General features: G+C 36.6%; 1 protein-coding gene across 7 annotated transcripts in view; it reads left to right on the forward strand.

The window, feature by feature from the left end:
* Positions 1-491: 491 nt before the first annotated feature.
* The window catches only part of ANAPC1 (anaphase promoting complex subunit 1), a 73,214-nt gene continuing 54,576 nt past the window's right edge, over positions 492-19,129 (forward strand). For 3 of the 7 annotated variants that reach the window (XM_054701858.1, XM_037527824.2, XM_054701863.1), the window contains exons 1-13: positions 492-530; positions 2,162-2,398; positions 3,364-3,525; positions 6,093-6,144; positions 6,348-6,448; positions 7,392-7,474; positions 8,490-8,563; positions 10,910-11,055; positions 11,578-11,798; positions 13,071-13,280; positions 15,763-15,858; positions 17,010-17,100; positions 17,202-17,267. In XM_054701858.1, the coding sequence (XP_054557833.1) occupies positions 2,186-2,398; positions 3,364-3,525; positions 6,093-6,144; positions 6,348-6,448; positions 7,392-7,474; positions 8,490-8,563; positions 10,910-11,055; positions 11,578-11,798; positions 13,071-13,280; positions 15,763-15,858; positions 17,010-17,100; positions 17,202-17,267 (1,515 nt within the window). In that variant the 5' untranslated portion in view covers positions 492-530; positions 2,162-2,185. The other 4 variants (XM_054701860.1, XM_054701862.1, XM_054701859.1 and 1 more) reach the window with 4 other exon arrangements.

Here is a 19,129-nt window from a genome sequence, read left to right on the forward strand (position 1 = left end):
CTCGCCTGAGTGGCTCTCCCGCACGCCTGCCTGCCATTAGCAGTAGCGTCCGCAGCTGCTGCCCATTCTACCTCCAGAATTGGGAGGGAGAGGGAATGAGAAGCTGCAGCGGCCGAGGAATTACTGTGCTAGACCCGGTCGCTGCCCTCGGGCCCCCTTGGCCCTCGCGCCTCCGGGAGCAGCCGGGGTTCGCCGCGCCTGACGCATCCCAAGTTACACGGGTGCGGACCAGGGTCCGCAACGCCTGGTTGTTCGTCGCACGTTCGGCTACCCTCGAACCTGCCCTGAGGCCGACCCGCGCCGGGCCACCTGGAGAGCTCGGAGCCCGGGGGTGGGATCTCAAGCGCGCGCCTGGGACGCCTCCTGCTCCGCCTCACGAGGACTTTCTTCCTGAGCTAAACTGGGTGTCCCATGTGCGGCCTCAGCTTGTAGATCGTCCCCTTGTTCCTCTGACAGGATTTTCTGAGGTCCAGGCCAACTAACCCTAACTAGGCTGAGGAATCTGCCTTTTTGCGGAGACTCAACTCAAGGTGCCTTCTGTGTGCATTTGGGGCTCTTGAAGCAGCTTTTGTGATTACCTCTGGCGGGGTTCCTAGTAAGCAGTGCTGATGATACTTTGATTTATAGCATGTCAGTTCAAATAGTATTGTTATATGTGGCTCTTTATGTAGTCCCTAATAAATAAAAACAGAATTTTGGGTACTGCAAAAATATTGGAAATGTTGCCGTCATCAGTACAAAAAGGTATTGTACTGTGAAAATAATTTTATAATTAATATTTTTGTAATCTTTCTCTCAAAGTTTTAATAGAATAACGTTTCAAAATTGCACTAACGAAGTTGGATAAAGTCGCAAGTTCTTTAATCTTGGTTATCTTGAGTAAAATATAGGAAGACCAGCTGAATTTTGTTTTCTTGTAAGTTTTATAAGGCGTTATTTCAGTTTTGCATCGAATTAAAATGTTTTCAATACTGATTTATAGAAGGTGGAAAATCATGGTTGTGACATAAAGTTATCTCGGGAGTAACATTTAATTCACATACATTAAACTGTAGTATAACTGCGGTCACAGCAAAGTAGCTGCAACTCTAGAGGAGCTGCATAGGAACTATCCAGGCTTTTAGATACTGGAGTACAGACTACTAAAAAGACCTCAGATAGAAATCTAAGTCAAATTAAACTCTTTGAACCATGTGTGCTCTTTCATACTCTTCCTGAAGATAGTCTAGTGCTGACATCAAATTTTGTTATATCTGTGTTTGAGGATTGCAGCTTAAATGTGCTGAAAAATATTTAATGTGGGTGATGTCTTAAAACTATTACCCACCTTATATACCACATTATATACAGTGTCAGAATTTTACTAGCTGTCAGTTACTGTAGAAATATTTCAGAGGTAAACGGGCAAGTTTCCACCCGCAGATCCACGTCTTTGTAACAATGAACTGTACTGCCGTAGGTCATGTTAATTAAAAGCAAAGACTCTTAAATTTGCTACAAGCATGACTGTTTTATAGCCAAAGTTACTCATGTCTTGGTTCTCTGGGTTTGGACCAAAAATTGGAATTGATTATAGTTACATGTTTAGGTGAATTGGGTTGTCACTCCAGACATTTGAGTTTATTGGGTCTTTTGTGCATTGATTGACTGCAAGCAGTAGTTCGACTTATGATGAATTAGAAGTAATAACGTGGTTTTCTGTTTCCTTTATTCCACGTTGCCACTGATCCTTTAGGTGTTGCTTTTCAGATGAGGCTCCACCATCTGAACAGAAATGACCTTAAATGTTGAAAAGCTGAAAAGTCATGGGACTGTAAACTCCAACTAGTCTCAATACTTCATGTGTGAAGGGTGGAAAAATTAATGTGTAGTAGTAGAAAACACAGGATAGATGTGGGGATGTAAATGCTTGTCTTAGTCCACTGGTTTCCTATAGTATTAACTGCCTGTTAGTCATTTGCAATTAAAATGTGTTGATAAACTAATTACCTGAGAGTCAGGTCTGGAATACCCTTTGATGTTATCATTACCTGCACACCTACAACATGATAAGATTATTTCACACATCTAAAGATGAATGACTTGTCTATAAGCTTTTACGGTATATTTATTCTGGTTTTAGACTTTAGAAGCTGACCAGAATGTGTTTGAATTCATACAGAAATAATGTTGATATTTGGAACCCATGTCGAACTTCTATGAAGAAAGGGCAACAATGATTGCAGCCGGGGATTTGCAGGAATTTGTTCCTTTTGGTCGAGACCACTGCAAGCACCACCCTAATGCTTTGAATCTTCAGCTTCGCCAGCTGCAGCCAGCTTCCGAGTTATGGTCTTCTGATGGTGCTGCTGGCTTGGTGGGATCCCTTCAGGAGGTTACAATCCATGAGAAACAGAAGGTTCCATTAAGTTTGCCATTATACTTTTGAAACATAGTGATGTGATTTACTTGTAATTTAAATTTACCTAGATGGTAATTGAGAAATGAGTATGGTGCTAATATTCTAGAGTAGAGGTTGAGATTTGATAATTTCAATAAAGACTGAAATAATGAGTTGTTTATATTATAGTGTCCTAACATTTATTTAGACACATGATTCACGACCTTAGTGATAGTCAAGTTCAATACTATGTTTATGATCCATTTTAAACTTTTCTTTCACTTAGTATGTGGGGACCATATTTCATGTTATTTGATGTTCAGATGGTAGTTAGAAATGGTCCTGGCTGTAAAAAACTTACAGAGGCGATAAGAAATGCCACTTAAGTATATAGAGTAGTATTTAAATACAGGAGTGAGATGTATATGTGGAAAAATCAATCTTTTCACTGCATTTTCATACCCCTTTGGTATACCAAAGTCTCAGGGAGGGGGGGTCTATGCAGTTATTGAAACCCTTCTCACATTCATTTTGAGGAGGGGGGCAAGGGAAGGAAGGTATTTGCAGCCATGAAACAGTAAAATCCACCTTGTGGGTAAACTCCCCCAGTGATTTACATGTGCACCTCATTGCACCCTCTCCACTGTCCCCTCGTTCTCCTATACTTATGCCCTTTTTGTCTTCTAAGCATGTTAGTATGCTTTTGGCAGAATAACATTAATATAATATAAAATAGTATGGAAAATTCTTGAGTAGCTTCTTGTTTATGAAATCTCATAAGCTCTATAACACAGATACCCATGCACCCCACTGTTAAGTACCAGACCTTGTAAGAGTTGGGCTTTAGATTGAATTTTACTCCACAGGCAAAGAGAGAGTAGGAAATTTATATCTGAATGACTGATTAATAAATATTGCTCCATACTATTGAAAAAGACAAAAAAGGAGTGTTTGAATATGTCTTTCATTTGTTAATTTTTAAGGAAAGCTGGCAGTTAAGGAAAGGCATAAGTGAAATTGGAGAAGAAGTGGATTATGATGAAGAACTCTATGTGGCTGGAAATATGGTGATCTGGAGCAAAGGAAGTAAAAGCCAGGCATTGGCAGTTTATAAAGCGTTTACAGTTGACACTCCTGTTCAACAGGTGAGTTGATTTGAATTTTAACATTTGATTGAATAACACCTTTTTGTTTAAAAAAAGAAAAAAATTTTTGGGTTAAATTTGATAGCAGTGATAGAAAACACAGCATAATGATTCCAGCAGCTGGGTGTGCATGTAGTGAAGATAATGAATAGGAAAATAAAAATTTCATTTCTATATATTACATTTTTTTCACACTATTCTTTGTCAGTGTAATAATCTTTAAACATTGTTCTTTAGTAATTTGATTTGTTTTTTTTTTTTTTTTTTTTTTTTTTATAGAGGCATGCTTTATTTATTTGTTTGCTGGTTTGTTTGTTTTGTTTATACATGCACTGGGTACAGTCAGAAGCGCGGGAGGGTGAGAGAATTCACCAGAGCCAGAGCGGGGAGCAGAGCAGGCAGAAGGACCGAAGTACACTGCTGAGGGGAGCAGCGGGCGGCAGGAGAAGTCTGCACGCCATGTGGGACCCTCCTCCGGTGGCCGGGGAGCAGCCGGGGATCGAACCGGCGCCGCAGAGGCCGCGGGCAGCTTCGTAACCCAGCGCTCAACCGCTGCGCCACCGGGGAGGCCCAGTAATTTGATTTGTTATTGTCAGTAAAAGTTATAAGACATTAGGGTACAAAAAGGATTAACATGATTACAATTGATTACAAAGTATTAATAAATAAAATTTGGATTTATAGTGATAATTAGAAAAAAGACTGTAATTGATAATTTGCTGTAATTAAAGTTAGCTATTACACCTAACTTAATTCTGAAAATTGAAAATAAAAGGGAGTTAAGCATTTTCTCTGCCTTTTTTAGAAAGACATATAGTTCATTTTCAATTAATGAAGGAAAACATTTACTTACAGAATAATGCCAGCTAGTTTAATAGCACCTTTTTTATTATAAAAAATTAAAAATACATGTATATAAAGTAAGTAGAATAACATAATGAATCCCCATGAGCCAGTTTCATTAATTATCATCATCCATTAGCCATTCTTGTTTCCTCTATACCTCCAACCTGCTCTTTATCTCATGATATTTTAAAAATTGATCTTCTAGTCCCCATATTTCCTTTAACTAGAAGTTAGTTTTAAATATTCTGAGAAGGAAACTTAGTAGATGACATCATGTTTTTCATCCTGCGTTATAGCTGGAGGTACATAATGTTCCTTTGTTTCACTTTTTGACCAAAGGAATGTCACCAAATGCAATATTTTTTTGAACCTTGTTAAATTTATTGGTTCTAGAAAATCAGCTGAAAGAGACATTTTTGGTGGTGAAATAGATCTGCTATTAGGTGATGTTAGCAAATTGAAAATTACCTTTTCTCAGGTGGAATGATGACTTTGTGGTTACCCAGGAGAACGTTTTATTTTTAGGAAGTGATACTGAAATATTTAGGGGTACAGTGTCATGATATCTGCAGTTTTCAAATAATTAGACTCCCGGGACCTCCCAGAATCCCACATGTAAACAAATGCACAGACAGAAACAGATATGGCAAAATGTTAATTTAAATTTAAGTGAAAATGTTAAATTTATTTATTTATTTATTCATTAAAAAAAAAAAGATTTATTTATTTATTTATACAAGCACTGGGTACAGTCAGAGGGTGAGAGAATTCACCAGAGCAGGGAGCAGAACAGGCAGACTGACGAAATACACTGCTGAGGGGAGCAGTGGGCGGCAGGAGGGGACTGTACGCCATGTGGGACCCTTGCCCAGTGGCCGGAGATCGAACCGGGACTGCAGAGTCTGTGGACAACTTCACAGCGCGGCGCTCAACCACCTGCACCACCAGGGGAGGCCCTAGATATATTCTCTTCCTTCTCTTTTCTTTTACCTTAAGATTGTTTCTGAGTGGAATCATAAGATCTTTAATTTCAGTCTGTTTGATCTGGAGAATATTATTTAATCTTGCTAATATGGAGAAAGATAATTTTATATGTTGGTTAAGCACAAGGGGTTAAGCACCACACTATGAAGCAATCCTCAGCCTCTGTAGCACCAGTCGATCCCCAGCTGGCCAGGGAGCAACCCACATGGTGCAGCAGACCTCTCCTGTCTTGGCCGCTGCTCCCCTCAGCAGTGTATTTCAGTCAGTCTGCCTGCTCTTTTCCCCACTCTGCCTCTGGTGAATCCTCTTACCACCACCCCCCATCTCTGACCTGTATGAAGCTCATGTATGCATAAATAAATAAATCTTCAAAAAAAAAAAGATAATTATATAACTCTTTTGGAGATTATAAAATAGCTTAGCAAATTTTAATTCTTCTGATAGTCTTTTGCTTTATATGGGATATGGGATTTAATACAGTTGAACCACTGTTTAAATTTGCTTTTGCTGCAGAACCTATGTATAGTAGGTTTTTGAATTTTGTTTTCTTTTCATAAAACTTATTTGCAAACATAGTTTATCTTTCCTGTATAATTTATTACAGTTAATTTTATCTTATTCTCATTTATTCCCATAGTACTTGGGTTAACACTGAGGAGGAGGGACTGTTATTATGTAGATATCATTATTATTATTTAGATACAATTTTCTTAGATAAGCATTTGTTTTGATTTTAGGCATTGTGGTGTGACTTCATTATATCACAGGATAAGTCTGAAAAGGCCTACAGTAAGTTTCTTTTTGAAAATTTATTTCATCTGATGATTCACATATTTCATTTTTTTTGTTGTTCAAAATAAGTACCCACTTTTAGTAATGGTTTAACATAAATATTTTTTCTGTCGTACATTAAAGAATTGTGCTGTTGGGATTTGCAGATGTTGTTGATTTTTTTTGGAAAAAAGTAAATCTTATTGTACCCTTTTTTTCAGGTAATGATGAAGTAGAAAAATGCATATGCATATTGCAAAGCTCATGTATTAACATGCATAGCATAGAAGGAAAGGATTATATAGCTTCTTTACCTTTTCAGGTAAACTTCAGTATTTCAATGTTTTTGTGTTTTGATGGACAGTGTTCTTGAATTAATTGGTTTTGGAAGTTTGGCTGCTCTTACATTTTGTAGTAATCAAGAACATGATTTTTAAACAAATAACTAAATTTTAGCAGCTTTAGTGAGTAACCATTTTTCCATCCTTTGCAGAAAACAAATTACTTAATGAAGTTTGAAGTCTTAGAATTTTTTTTCTGATTAAGTGATAAATAAGAAATCATTTTGGTTATATTAAAACACATGAGTTCATAAGTAATTTGTAAAAATGAAGAGGAGAATGGAATATAGAGTGTTTACTGTCATGTTAAATCCCGTTGCAACTAACTTCTAAATCAGTTAAGGAAAAGCAGTCAGGGAGGTAGGAATATAATTGTAAAAATGCAGTATCATGAATATCAAGGAAGAGTGTTTTAACAAGAAAAACACGACTAACTCTCTCCAATTATGCTTAAGCAACTAATCAATGAATGTACATTGATATTAGCAGCATGGTGCTCATAAGTGGCCTTAATCAGAAAAGTTTTGAATGAGTTATTGGAGGCAGAAGCCAACTTTGGGGATAGGTTGAAGAGTAGAGGGGAGATGGGTGTGGTTAAAGCAAAAAAATAAAATAAAACACATGAGTAATATTGATCTTTCTGGTTTCTCATCATGTTTTTCTTGCCTAGTGCTATTTTAAAATTTTACCATGTTGTCATTTTGGTACTCATTTTAGCCTCTCCAGGAATTTCAGATAGAATTCTTCTTTCTATTTTGTCTTAGACTGGCTTATTAGAATTACTTAAAAAAACTTAATTATCGTGTTACTCTGTAAAACTTATTAAATTGGAATAAAATCTAATGTTTTATACTTTTCTTAAAAACATGTTATAAAGAGCAGTTTCTCTTGCTTTTGCTTTTTTCCCATTCTTTCACTTGACAGGTTGCAAATGTTTGGCCCACCAAATATGGATTGTTGTTTGAACGAAGCAGTTCTTCACATGATGTACCTCCAGGTCCACCTAGGTACTGATTTACTCAGATCAGAATATTATTATTTGTGGCTTTTGTTTACCTATAAGTTTGGGATGATAATAACAGCATACAGAATGCTATTTTCTCTCATCTAGTATTGTACATCTTTGAGTTCCATTTCTCACTTGGTACTTAATTATCTATAGCTACTTTTCCCCAGTAGTAAAATTGAACAAGCCCATCACTTAAAGATGGAAAGACTCATTTCACAGTTCTACTATTTTTTTCATTGTGTCACTTAGAGCTGTCTTAGCTTTAGTTTTCTTCTCTGCTGCAGGAATATTATTATTGTCTTCTTAGGATTTATGCAAACATTAAACAAGGGAATGTATGTAGTCTTTCACAAAAGACTTAGTACATTTTAGGCTATGTAATAAATGGTAGGTGCTTATTGGTGGTTTCTCTACCTTGTTTACCTAATAATTTGTGAGATCATTGAAGGCAAAACATACAGTACCTGTCATGGTGTGATGCAAATAAGTAGACATTAAATTTTGAAAATAATTGCTTATAGGTTTTAATCTCTGTGTTTAAACAAAAGTCCTGTTTTTTTCCTCTTTCTTTGATCACTCCTTAAAAAATGAGCCCTTTTTATTAAAATTTTTCTTTTTTAGGTGCATTTCTTTGTAAATAGGTGAAGGGAACTTTACTAATTTTTTTACCTGTCGTAGATACATTGCTACTATGAAAGGTTAAAATTAGGAAGACTGCCTTATGACCATTACAGAATTTATGCTATAATATAATGACTGCTGTTTGTAAATATGCCATGAGTTGTATTGATTTCCCACCATACACATAAAATTACCCTGCATAAGAGGAGTTATTTCTATGAATGAAATAGAAGATACTGTGAAAAACAAAATGTAAAACATTTAAAGAGTTGCTTTCAGAGATGGTAGGTTTCTAGTTGCTTGTGTAATCTGAAGATAATTCTTTTCAAAGAAAATGTAAAGTTTGTGCACAAATGAAGTTATCCTGTGATTGATAATTTGCTTATTACTAGAGAACCTCTACCCACTATGTTCAGCATGCTGCACCCACTGGATGAAATAAGCCCGCTTGTTTGTAAATCTGGAAGTAAGTGTATCTTTATAAAATTCTTTTACATAAGTGCATTCTTTTTGAGTTTGGGGAGGAGAAAGAACTAAAAGGACCTTATAAAAATTTGATTTGTTTTAAAAAAATAATGTAAGCATTTAAAAATAGTTTTGTGTTATAAAAAGAATTCCTATTAAAGAAAGTACTTGAATAGCCTAGTATTCGTATTTTAAGTTACTCTTTTAGCAAAAATAGGGCCTGTCAGCCACTCAGAAATACTGATAGATTTGCTCACTTACCTATTGATAAACTCTCATCTCTGTTGCTTAGTAATTACTAAGTAAGTGAGTGTTCTTAAATGAGCTGAATTTTTCTTTTTTTTTAATAAAAGAGATGGTAGGACCTTAGGCCTATAGTATATAAATATTAATGTTTCATCTTCTCTATAATGAACTTTTATTACTTCCTATCGGTATTTCTAGATGCTTGCTTATTTATTTTTAAATAAGTTTTTATTGAGGTAATGTTTGTTTATAACATACAAGTTTCAGGTATACAGCATTATAATTTGACATATGTAGATGCTTATTTTAAAATTTCAAATGTAACCAAACATCATAATCATAAATAATTTTATAAGTATATAAATATCTGATGTAATATTATGAATAATAAGGAATTGAAGGCTAAGAAAAATTTATATTTGATTTTAACTTTAGTACTTTGTCCCAAGTGCATATTCTGAAATACCACTGAGGTTTTTATCTTCTCTATCAGGATTTGGCAAACTACAGCCCCTGGGTTATATCCAGATGGCAGGCTGTTTTTGTAAGACTTATGAACTGAGGATAAATTTTATTTTTTAAAAGAGCTGTAAAAGCAAACAAAAAAATTATGCAACAGAGCTGGTATGTAGTCTGCAAAGCTTAAGCTACTTATTTTTTCACCTTGTTAATAATTTTGTGTTATATTGGTAACGGTTACAGACAACTTATTACATGTTAGAGTCTGGATTGAATGGTGTCCAGCCATTATTGGTCATGTTCTTTTTAATCATGTTTTTGAATTTTCAGTGACTTCAGGGATTGCTTATTCATAATGTTAAAATATAAAACTAAATACAGTATGATTCTAATTTTGTAAAAACAAAATGTGTGTATGTATAGGAAAAAAATGAAGGAACAGTTAATTATTAATGGATTAGTAATTAGTAATGGATATTTTAAGATGGTAGAATTATAACTGATTTTTCTTTTTCTTTTTTAAAATTTATTTAATTATACAAGCACTGGGTACAGTCAGAAGCGTGGGAGGGTGAGAGAATTCACCAGAGCCAGAGTGGGGAACAGAACAGGCAGACTGACGAAATACACTGCTGAGGGGAGCAGCAGACGTGGCAGGAGAGGTCTGTCGCGCCATGTGGGATCAAACCAGCGCTGCAGAGGCTGTGGGCAGCTTCGCAGCCCAGTGCTCAACTGCTGTGCCACCAGGGGAGGCCCTGATTTTTATTTTTCTTTATAATTATTTATATAAAATAAGTGTTTTTAAATATTCTGACATTTCAACTGAGAGGGAAGTATTTAGGAAGCTATCAATAAGGATATGAGAAACCAATTTGTGATACTATAGAAAAGCGAAATATACTAGGAAAAAAATTTTCCATATGTAATCACTAAAGCAGAAATAGTCTGCTGTTAAGTTCTATTTGAATAGTTACTATAGAGGACAAATTGCATACAGAAGAACCAGTAAGGAAGTCAAATGTGGCAGAGTAGTTGATTGTAATTTATAAATAAGCCAGTTATTAAATTCCTGTGGCTGAGGAATTTAGTATTGAGTCAGTGCAAATTTGAACATGTAATTGCGTATATGTGAAATTGAAACTGATAACATATTCTTTTTTTTTTTTTTTAAGGATTTATTTATTTATTTATACAAGCACTGGGTACAGTCAGAAGCGTGGGAGGGTGAGAGAATTCACCAGAGCCAGAGCGGGGAACAGAACAGGCAGACGGAGCAGAACAGGCAGACAGAGCAAAGACACTGCTGAGGGGAGCAGCGGGCGAGGCAGGAGAGGTCTGCTGCGCCATGTGGGGTTCGTCCTGGCCAGCGGGGAATCGAACCGGCACTGCAGAGGCAGCTTTGCAGTGCAGCGCTCAACCGCTGTGCCACCGGGGAGGCCCTGATAACATATTCTAATGTATTCTAAGGAAGTTGAAAATGCCCAAAGTAAATTTATTAAAAATTCAGGATTAATATATTAGTGGAGTACCTTAACTAGCTTGTTTTCTCTTTGTATTTTGAAATTGTCAGAAGTCACTTCATAAAGAACAGTCTTATAACATCTGTTATTCTGTATGTGGTTATTTCTGTTTTATCTTTAAGGTCTTTTTGGTTCATCACGAGTGCAATATGTTGTAGATCATGCAATGAAAATTGTTTTTCTCAGCACTGACCCTTCCATTATAATGACCTATGACACTGTTCAAAGCTTACATTCTGTGTGGGCTCTCCGAAGAGTCAAACCAGAGGTAAGGATAAATGCAAGTCAGTACTTAATGTGAGAGCATAGTTAATCCTGAAAACTAGTGCATGTTTTGGAAGAATCATTAGTGAAATAGATTGATCTTAGGAAAAAAGAAACACTTTGTCTTTAATAACTGGCATATGCCCTGCATTCTCACAAGAAGATTATCCTTTTTTTTTTAATAAATTCTTTTTTTTTTTTTAAAGATTTATTCATTTATGCATACAAGAGCTGGGGAACAGGCCAGAGGGGTGGGGGGGTGAGAGGATTCACCAGAGACAGAGTGGGAAACAGAACAGGCAGACTGACCAAAGTACACTGCTGAGGGGAGCAGCAGGCGAGTCAGAAGAGGTCTGCTGCGCCATGTGGGATGCTCCCTGGCTGGCCAGGAATCAAACTCTTGATGCAGTGGCTGCAGATAGCTTCATAGGCTGCATCTTAACCCTTGCGCCACCAGGGAGGCCCCCTATCCTTATAATCTAATTATTGTCTTTTCAAATCTCCCTTCTCTCCATTTGGACCTAAGGAAGAGAATGTTGTTTTGAAGTTCTCTGAACATGGGGGAACCCCACAGAATGCGGCCACCAGCAGTTCCCTTACAGCACACCTCAGAAGTCTCTCCAAAGGAGATTCTCCTGTGGCTTCACCTTTCCAGAATTACTCCTCCATTCATAGCCAGAGTCGCTCCACCTCCTCACCAAGTCTACACTCTCGTTCACCTTCTATTTCCAACATGGCAGCTCTAAGGTGGGCATTAAATGTGGCAGTGTTTCTTTGTATTAAACATGATATCTTGAGAAAAGGATATTTTATTTTCAAATTTTCTCATGTTTTGAAGGATTTAAAATTTCTGTTGACATCTCCTGGGTATTTTTTAGAGAAATAAGCCTTTAATCCAGTTGTAGTACTTTTAATCAGCCTTTCAGGTCTACTATGTTACTTTTTTCATTGAGTCATCTATACTTGTTTTTAGTTGGCTTATTTCTACAACTCAGTGGTAGCACTTTGATGAATATTAATTGCAGCAATATTTTTGTACTATTTTCTTTTGTCTTAATTTACATTAACTTATTTTTGTTAATAGTTATTAGTGATTTAGGGGCATTTTTTGTTAGAATGTATACATAATAACATGTAGAACATGTGTTATAGATCATGCAATGAAAATTCTTTCTCAACCCTGACATCTCCCCAATTATGATAATATATTAATATATTCAATGTTTTGAATAATATAAATAATTTTCAGAGGCAGAAAATAAACTTATTTCTAGTTTTGAAAGAATAAATTCTAACAAGAATTTTATGTCTTTACTGGATCTAGAAGATGTGGTATATATACACAATGGAATATTATTCAGCAATCAATAAAGATAAACTCATGCCATTTACAGCAACATAGATGGAGCTAGAAGGAATTATGCTTAGTGAAATAAGCGAGAAGGAAAAAGAAAAGTATTGGATGGTTTCACTTATAGCAGGAATATAGGGGAATCAAATAAGACATCAGTGTAAAAAAATAATAACAATACAAAATACAACAAAGCAAAACGGACAATTATAAATCAGAGACATACTGCAGGGAAGGAGGTGGGAGAGGGATCAGATGGAGGGCGGGAGGAGCACAGGGGCCTGTGGTGATGGTGCATTGGGTGCATTGGTGAAGGAAACTATATGGGGACTACACCTGAGGCGGGGGGAAGCAATTATTGTTTAAAAATGAACAATGATGTAAAAAAATATATAAAAAAAGAAAAAAAATAAAACAAATATGCATAGTAAAGATAAAAAAATAAAGAATAAAATAGAATTTTATGTCTTTAGAATATAATAAAAATACATGTAAAGCATGTTAAAGCTTTTTAAAAGTAGCTATTCTTTTTTAAGAGCATTGTATTTTTTACTGGGATTATGCCATGAAAGCTCTCTATACATAGAATTTTAAAAAGTGTTGTTAGAATGTTATCTGTCAGCCTGCATTGTTAATTTGATGAACTTGCTTTTCACTTTATTTTGCAGTCGTGCTCACTCTCCTGCCTTAGGAGTGCACTCTTTTTCAGGAGTGCAAAGATTCAACCTTTCAAGCCATAACCAATCTCCAAAGAGACACAGTATTTCTCATTCTCCAAATAGTAATTCTAATGGCTCCTTTCTTGCACCAGAAACAGAACCAATTGTTCCTGAACTTTGTATTGATCATTTATGGACAGAATCAATTACTAATATAAGGTTTGGAATATATAATTTTATGTTCAAAGAAAAATATTTTGTGTTTTCTTTAGTAATTCGTTAATTCAGCTAAAACCAGTATCTGTGTTAGTGGCTGTGGGTTAACAGGCAAATAAGTTACTGCCCCTGTTTTTGTTTATTTTTTTTAATTTATTTTTTTAAGATTTATTTATTTATTTATACAAGCACTGGGTACAGTCAGAAGTGCGGGAGGGTGAGAGAATTCACCAGAGCCAGGGCAGGGAGCAGATCAGGCAGACTGACAAGTACACTGTTGAGGGGAGCAGCGGGTGACAGGAGAGGTCTGTGCGCCATGTGGGACCCTCCTCCGGTGGCCGGGGAGCAGCCGGGGATTGAACCAGCGCTGCAGAAGCTGCGGGCAGCTTCGCAACCCAGCGCTCAACTGCTGCGCCACCGGGGAGGCCCCTGCCCCTGTTTTTAAAGAGAGAATTAAAGACACTGCATATTCTGGTGGTTGGGCTTTGGAAAGACGAATAGGTGTTCACTGGGCAGGTAAATGAGGAAGGGGCAGAGTAGTCGAGATTGGTTAAGAGCAAAAGTTTAGAAATGTGAATGCATGGTATGTTCATGATTCCTTATATGTGGGTCATAAATTTAACAGGAGGAGCAGAGCAATAAATATGCCTTGTTGGCTTATATGGGGTGATTGAAGCAGGAGAGACTAGATTCGAATTTCAGGAGTGTTTAGGGATTGGGTTCCTGGGATTTTTGGAGGACCTGTGAATGGATGAGCTTGTGGTTACAGGGGTGGAATTATAATCAGTACTTATGTATATGTCTGTTACTCTGGGTCTTTCCTAAGGGGAGGGTTTTCATATTCAGCCCAGTAATGTAGATAGAATTAGAAGACACCTAGCGACTGAAGTCCTGGATGCTGAATATTTGGGGTGTGAAGAGAGACAGTGTTGCTGCAGTGAGACAAAGCAAAAGAGGTCAGGTGGGATAATCAGCAGGAAATGTCAGGAAACGCAAGAAAGTGCCAATTATTTTGTGCTGGTGAGATGTGGCACTAAATGATGAGTTCAATGAGATAGTACCTAGATGGCAGTGAGTTCATGTGACTTTGACCAGAGCATTTGTGGTGGAGGAAGCATGTGTGGGGAGGGGGTATGAAGTAGAAAAAGTAAATGGGGACTGAGGAAGTAAACATAGACATAGAGACATACATAGTTTGTGTTTGAATGGGGATGAGCATAGAAAACTAGCTAGAGGAGTCTCAGGGTCAAGGGAATTTTGTCTTTGCTGAAATAGAAAAGTTAGAAAATTAGCCTGCACTTTTTTTTTTAGATTTTTTTTAAAGGTTTATTTATTAATTTATGCAAGCACTGGGTACAGTCAGAAGTGTGGGAGGGTGAGAGAATTCATCAGAGCCAGAGTGGGAAGTAGAACAGGCAGACGGACGAAATACACTGCTTAGGGGAGCAGCGGGCGGCAGGAGAGGTCTGCTGCAGAGGCTGCGGGCAGCTTCGCAACCCAGCGCTCAACCACTGCACCACTGGGGAGTCCCTAGCCTGCACTTTTGCTTCTATATTAATTGCAGTGTGTATCTAAAAAGTAAGGATATTTTCTTACCTTGCCACAATACCTTTTTCATACTCAGCCCAATTAACAGTTCCTTTATATCATCTAATACTCAGTCTAGCTTTATATTTCTAGACTTTAATATGAGAGGGTAGGCTCCAGGACTATGTGCACAGGAAGGAAATATTGAAAATATAGGGGAGAGGAATAAAGATCCAGAAAAATGCACAAGTGGAGAGATGGTTGATGGTTATCAGATGGTTCGAGCAGGAGCTTGAGCTCAACCTTACAACATTTTCTCTGAAATAGAAATCAGTGTATAGTCTGAGACAATAGGGTCAGGCATGCATTTAGTTTAAGGAAAGTAAAGATGTGAAAACAATGTTGAAATAGATTGTCTGTCTTCCTCATGTAAGAGAAAAATTTCACACACTTTAAAAAACCATTTGTCTTTAAATAACTTAGTGGTAAGTTGGGTGTATTGTAGATACTTATTTTACAGAATCACAGTGTACTGCACCACTCTAGAAAGCATTCTTTGTGAATTAGAGGTGCGGTTTAAAAAGGAAGGATGAAGTGAAGCCTAGTTTGAGAGATGAAGAGAGAATAGATTGGAATGGCCATATTATAAAATCTGCCTCATTAGACCCTTTAAGGTGTAGGAATTCGATTTTGTATTACTTTAGTGAAGGGAAGGTACTTGGCATAATAATGGAATTAAGAATCTGTGAAGTGGACTCAGAATCAGGGAGCTGAAAGGGTCCTTAGAGGTTAGATCATGAAGTTAAAATCTCAGAAGTGTTTTTGGTTCTTCAAGGTTATTGCTTGATCCAAGGAGCTTTTAGATTTCTTACAGAATATTTTCAAAGACCTTTAATAGTTACCATGGTAGATTTTTGAACTAATGTTGACAGTTACTTTATTAATGTATTTATTCCAGAGAGAAAAATTCACAAGCTTCAAAAGTATTTATTACATCTGACCTGTGTGGGCAAAAGTTCTTGTGCTTTTTAGTAGAATCCCAGCTCCAGTTACGGTAAGGGTGTTTATTTCTCATTGATTCTGTGTAAATAAACTTAGGGTTGCTTTTTCATTCATCTGTAAAAAAATTGGCTTAAGTAACTTTACTGAAATAATTATATACCATAAAATTGACATTTTAAGTAAACAGATGATTTTTGGTAAAATTTACAGGTATGCAGCCATCACTACAATCCAGTTTTAAAACATTTTTATCACCTTAAAAAGATCTTTTGTGATTGATTTGCAGTCAATTCTGTTTCTGATGTTATCTCAGTAGAAAAAAAATTTCCCTATTGATTAGGGTCTTAAGCATAGTCTCATGTGCTTATTAGCTGTTCATTTATCTTTTTTTTTTTTTTTTAAGATTTATTTATTTATTTATATAAGCACTGGGTACAGTCAGAACCGTGGGAGGGTGAGAGAATTCACCAGAGCCAGAGTGGGGAGCAGAACAGGCAGAAGTACACTGAAGTACACTGCTGAGGGGAGCAGCGGGCGGCAGGAGAGATCTGCGCGCCATGTGGGACCCTCCTCTGGTGGCCGTGGAGCAGCCAGGGATCGAACCAGCGCTGCAGAGGCTGCGGGCAGCTTCGCAACCCAGCGCTCAACTGCTGTACCACCGGGGAGGCCCTGTTCATTTATCTTTATAGGTGAAAAGTGTATTCTAATCTTATGCTCTTCTATTTACCTTTTTATTATGACATAATTACAAATCATAGGCAGTTGCCAAATAGTGGAGGAATTCTGTGTACCCTGAATTCTTTCTTCCCCCAGTGATAACATATTACATAACTATAGTATGTTATTGAAACAAGGAAATTTACATCAATATAATCCACAGACCTTTTTCACATTTTATTGTTTTACATTCACACGCTTCTGTGTATGTAACTGATTCTGTGGAGTTTTCTTACATATATATATTTGTACAAACACTGTAATCAAGACACAGAACTTTATTACTTCAAGAGATTGCCCACGTTACTCCTTTATTGTCACATACCCACCCAACACTATCTATAATTTTTGGCATTTGAAAATATTGTGTAAATGGAACCATGCAGAATGTAACCTTTGAGATTGGCTTTTTCCAGTCACTAGAATACCCTTAAGATTAGTACAGGATATATCAATGATTTGTTTCTTTTTTATTTCAATATTTAGCTGTGTAAAGTTTCAAGAGAGTAATGATAAAACCCAGCTCATTTTTGGCTCTGTCACCAACATACAGGCAAAGGATGCAGCACCAATTGAGGTAAATGCAGGCACATAGCTTGAGAAGTTGAAAATCATGCTCCTTAATTTGCACAGATTGCAAAATAAAATTATTGGCTTTTTTTTTTTTTTTTTTTAAAGAAGATAGACACTATGCTGGTCCTAGAAAGCAGTGGAAACCTGGTGTTGTACACAGGAGTAGTTCGGGTAAGTAATTATCATTTCACCCCTTTAGTAGGACTGCCTCCTTAATTACTATTTTTTAAATGTTATATGAGTTTAATATGTAAGATTTGTTATCTCCCGTCTAGCATTTGGCAGAAGATTTCTGTAAGAGTTGAAGATGAAGGTTGGTCCTAATTTAGAGGCCTTGGATGCACTGCCATTATAATGATCCTCTTGTGAGCCTTGGGAAAATTTAATGTGCATAGGTAGATTAAAAAAACATGTTAACTGAAGTTTTATAAAGAATATCATTTTGAAATTGATATATTTGTAGTTTAAAGTAACAAAATTTGTATAAAATTTCCTTAAATGTCAAATGTATATAGCTGTATTTTTTAATAATTGTAAAATTTACTTATAGAATAATGCAAATATCAAATTTAAGTTATAAAATTTAAATATATAGAATTTAAAGAATAATGAAGTGAACATTCAAATAGCCACTGCTCAGTATTTAGTATTCTGGGTGTCTTTCTGGGTTGCATTCCATCTACCACGCCAACCCCACCATCCTGACTTTTGCAATATTCAGTCACTTGGTTTTATTACTACTTTTTTGCAATTATGCATGTATCACTAAGGAGTAAGTGGTTTAGTTTTCCTTTTTTAAAAATTTTTTTATCAAGGAAACCATACAATATACTTTCTGACTTTTTTCACTCAACATACTATTTTTAGATTTATCTGTGTGGATGTGTTGATTTTGCTTATTCACTCACTGTTACCTAGTATTGTATGATTATACCAAGACTTATTATTTTACCAGTCACTAGGGTTGTTTGTGTGATATTTGCTGTTTCCGCTAATAAACAATGGTTTTAAAAAATCTTATTTTTATAGACTTCCTAGCCTTTTTATTTGTGTATTCAACTTGGCCCATATGGTGCTAAACTATTTTCTTAAGTACCAGTTTACACCATCTCCTTTTATTCCTTGCATCTAATAGTGTGTGAGAGTTCTTAGGTGCTGCTTTATGTTTTTGTTAATCCATAATACTATTAGTAGTTGGGTTTTTTTTTTTTTCATTTCCTCCAAATTGTTGCCTTACTATGGCCAAGTGAGCATGAAGTCAAGGCACCCCACTTGGCATTTGCTGGCAGAATGGAGAGCAAGAAAGTGTTTTTCATGGTGTTTATCTGGAGTAGGTTGATCTGAAAGTTTTCTATCCTGTTAGACTGTATCTTTCTCAATACTTTGACTAGGGAGAGCAGGATTTCTTAGGCCTTTTTTGTTTGTTCTCATACTGAGATTGTGGTCTGTTAAAACTTCTGTACTGTCAAGAAGCCAGTCTGAGAACTGAGTCGTGTACATACCAGTGGTTAGTTCTCAAACTTTTTACTGTGATGTTGTTTGTCAGTTTTACACATAGGTCACTCAGAAACCCGCCCAGATTTCATGCACATATTTAGAAAATCCTTCCCTCTATTTCCTTCCTCTCCAGTTCTTCCCTTACTTTCTGCTTAGGAAAGAGAGGGGTTATTGTCTTGTTCAGTTTCAGGGCGGGTATAGAATATAATGCTTCAGCCACAGTGTCTGCATGCCATGGGAATGTGGAGAGGGGCTGCCTCATGCTTATGAAAGTAGAACTCTGTCCAGAGTGGCAGAGTCTGCCCAGAGGAAGAAAATGTCTGATGATGAGGAGGGAGATACCACCTACTAGTTGTGGAGTAGGAATGTAAGTTAGATCTGGCTCAGAGTCTCTGCTGGTAGAGGGGTACCAGCTGGTCCTCATTGTTGGGATGAGAGAACTCTACCCGCCAGGTCACAGCTCCTGATGAAGTGGGGACTGGGAGCTATGGCTTTTTTGTTCTTGTTTGCCTGGAATTGGACACCTATGGTAAAAA

The sequence above is a fragment of the Talpa occidentalis genome, unplaced genomic scaffold (assembly GCF_014898055.3).
Source record: "Talpa occidentalis isolate TD23 unplaced genomic scaffold, MPIMG_talOcc4v2.1 talOcc4.5, whole genome shotgun sequence".
Classification (NCBI taxonomy): domain Eukaryota; kingdom Metazoa; phylum Chordata; class Mammalia; order Eulipotyphla; family Talpidae; genus Talpa; species Talpa occidentalis.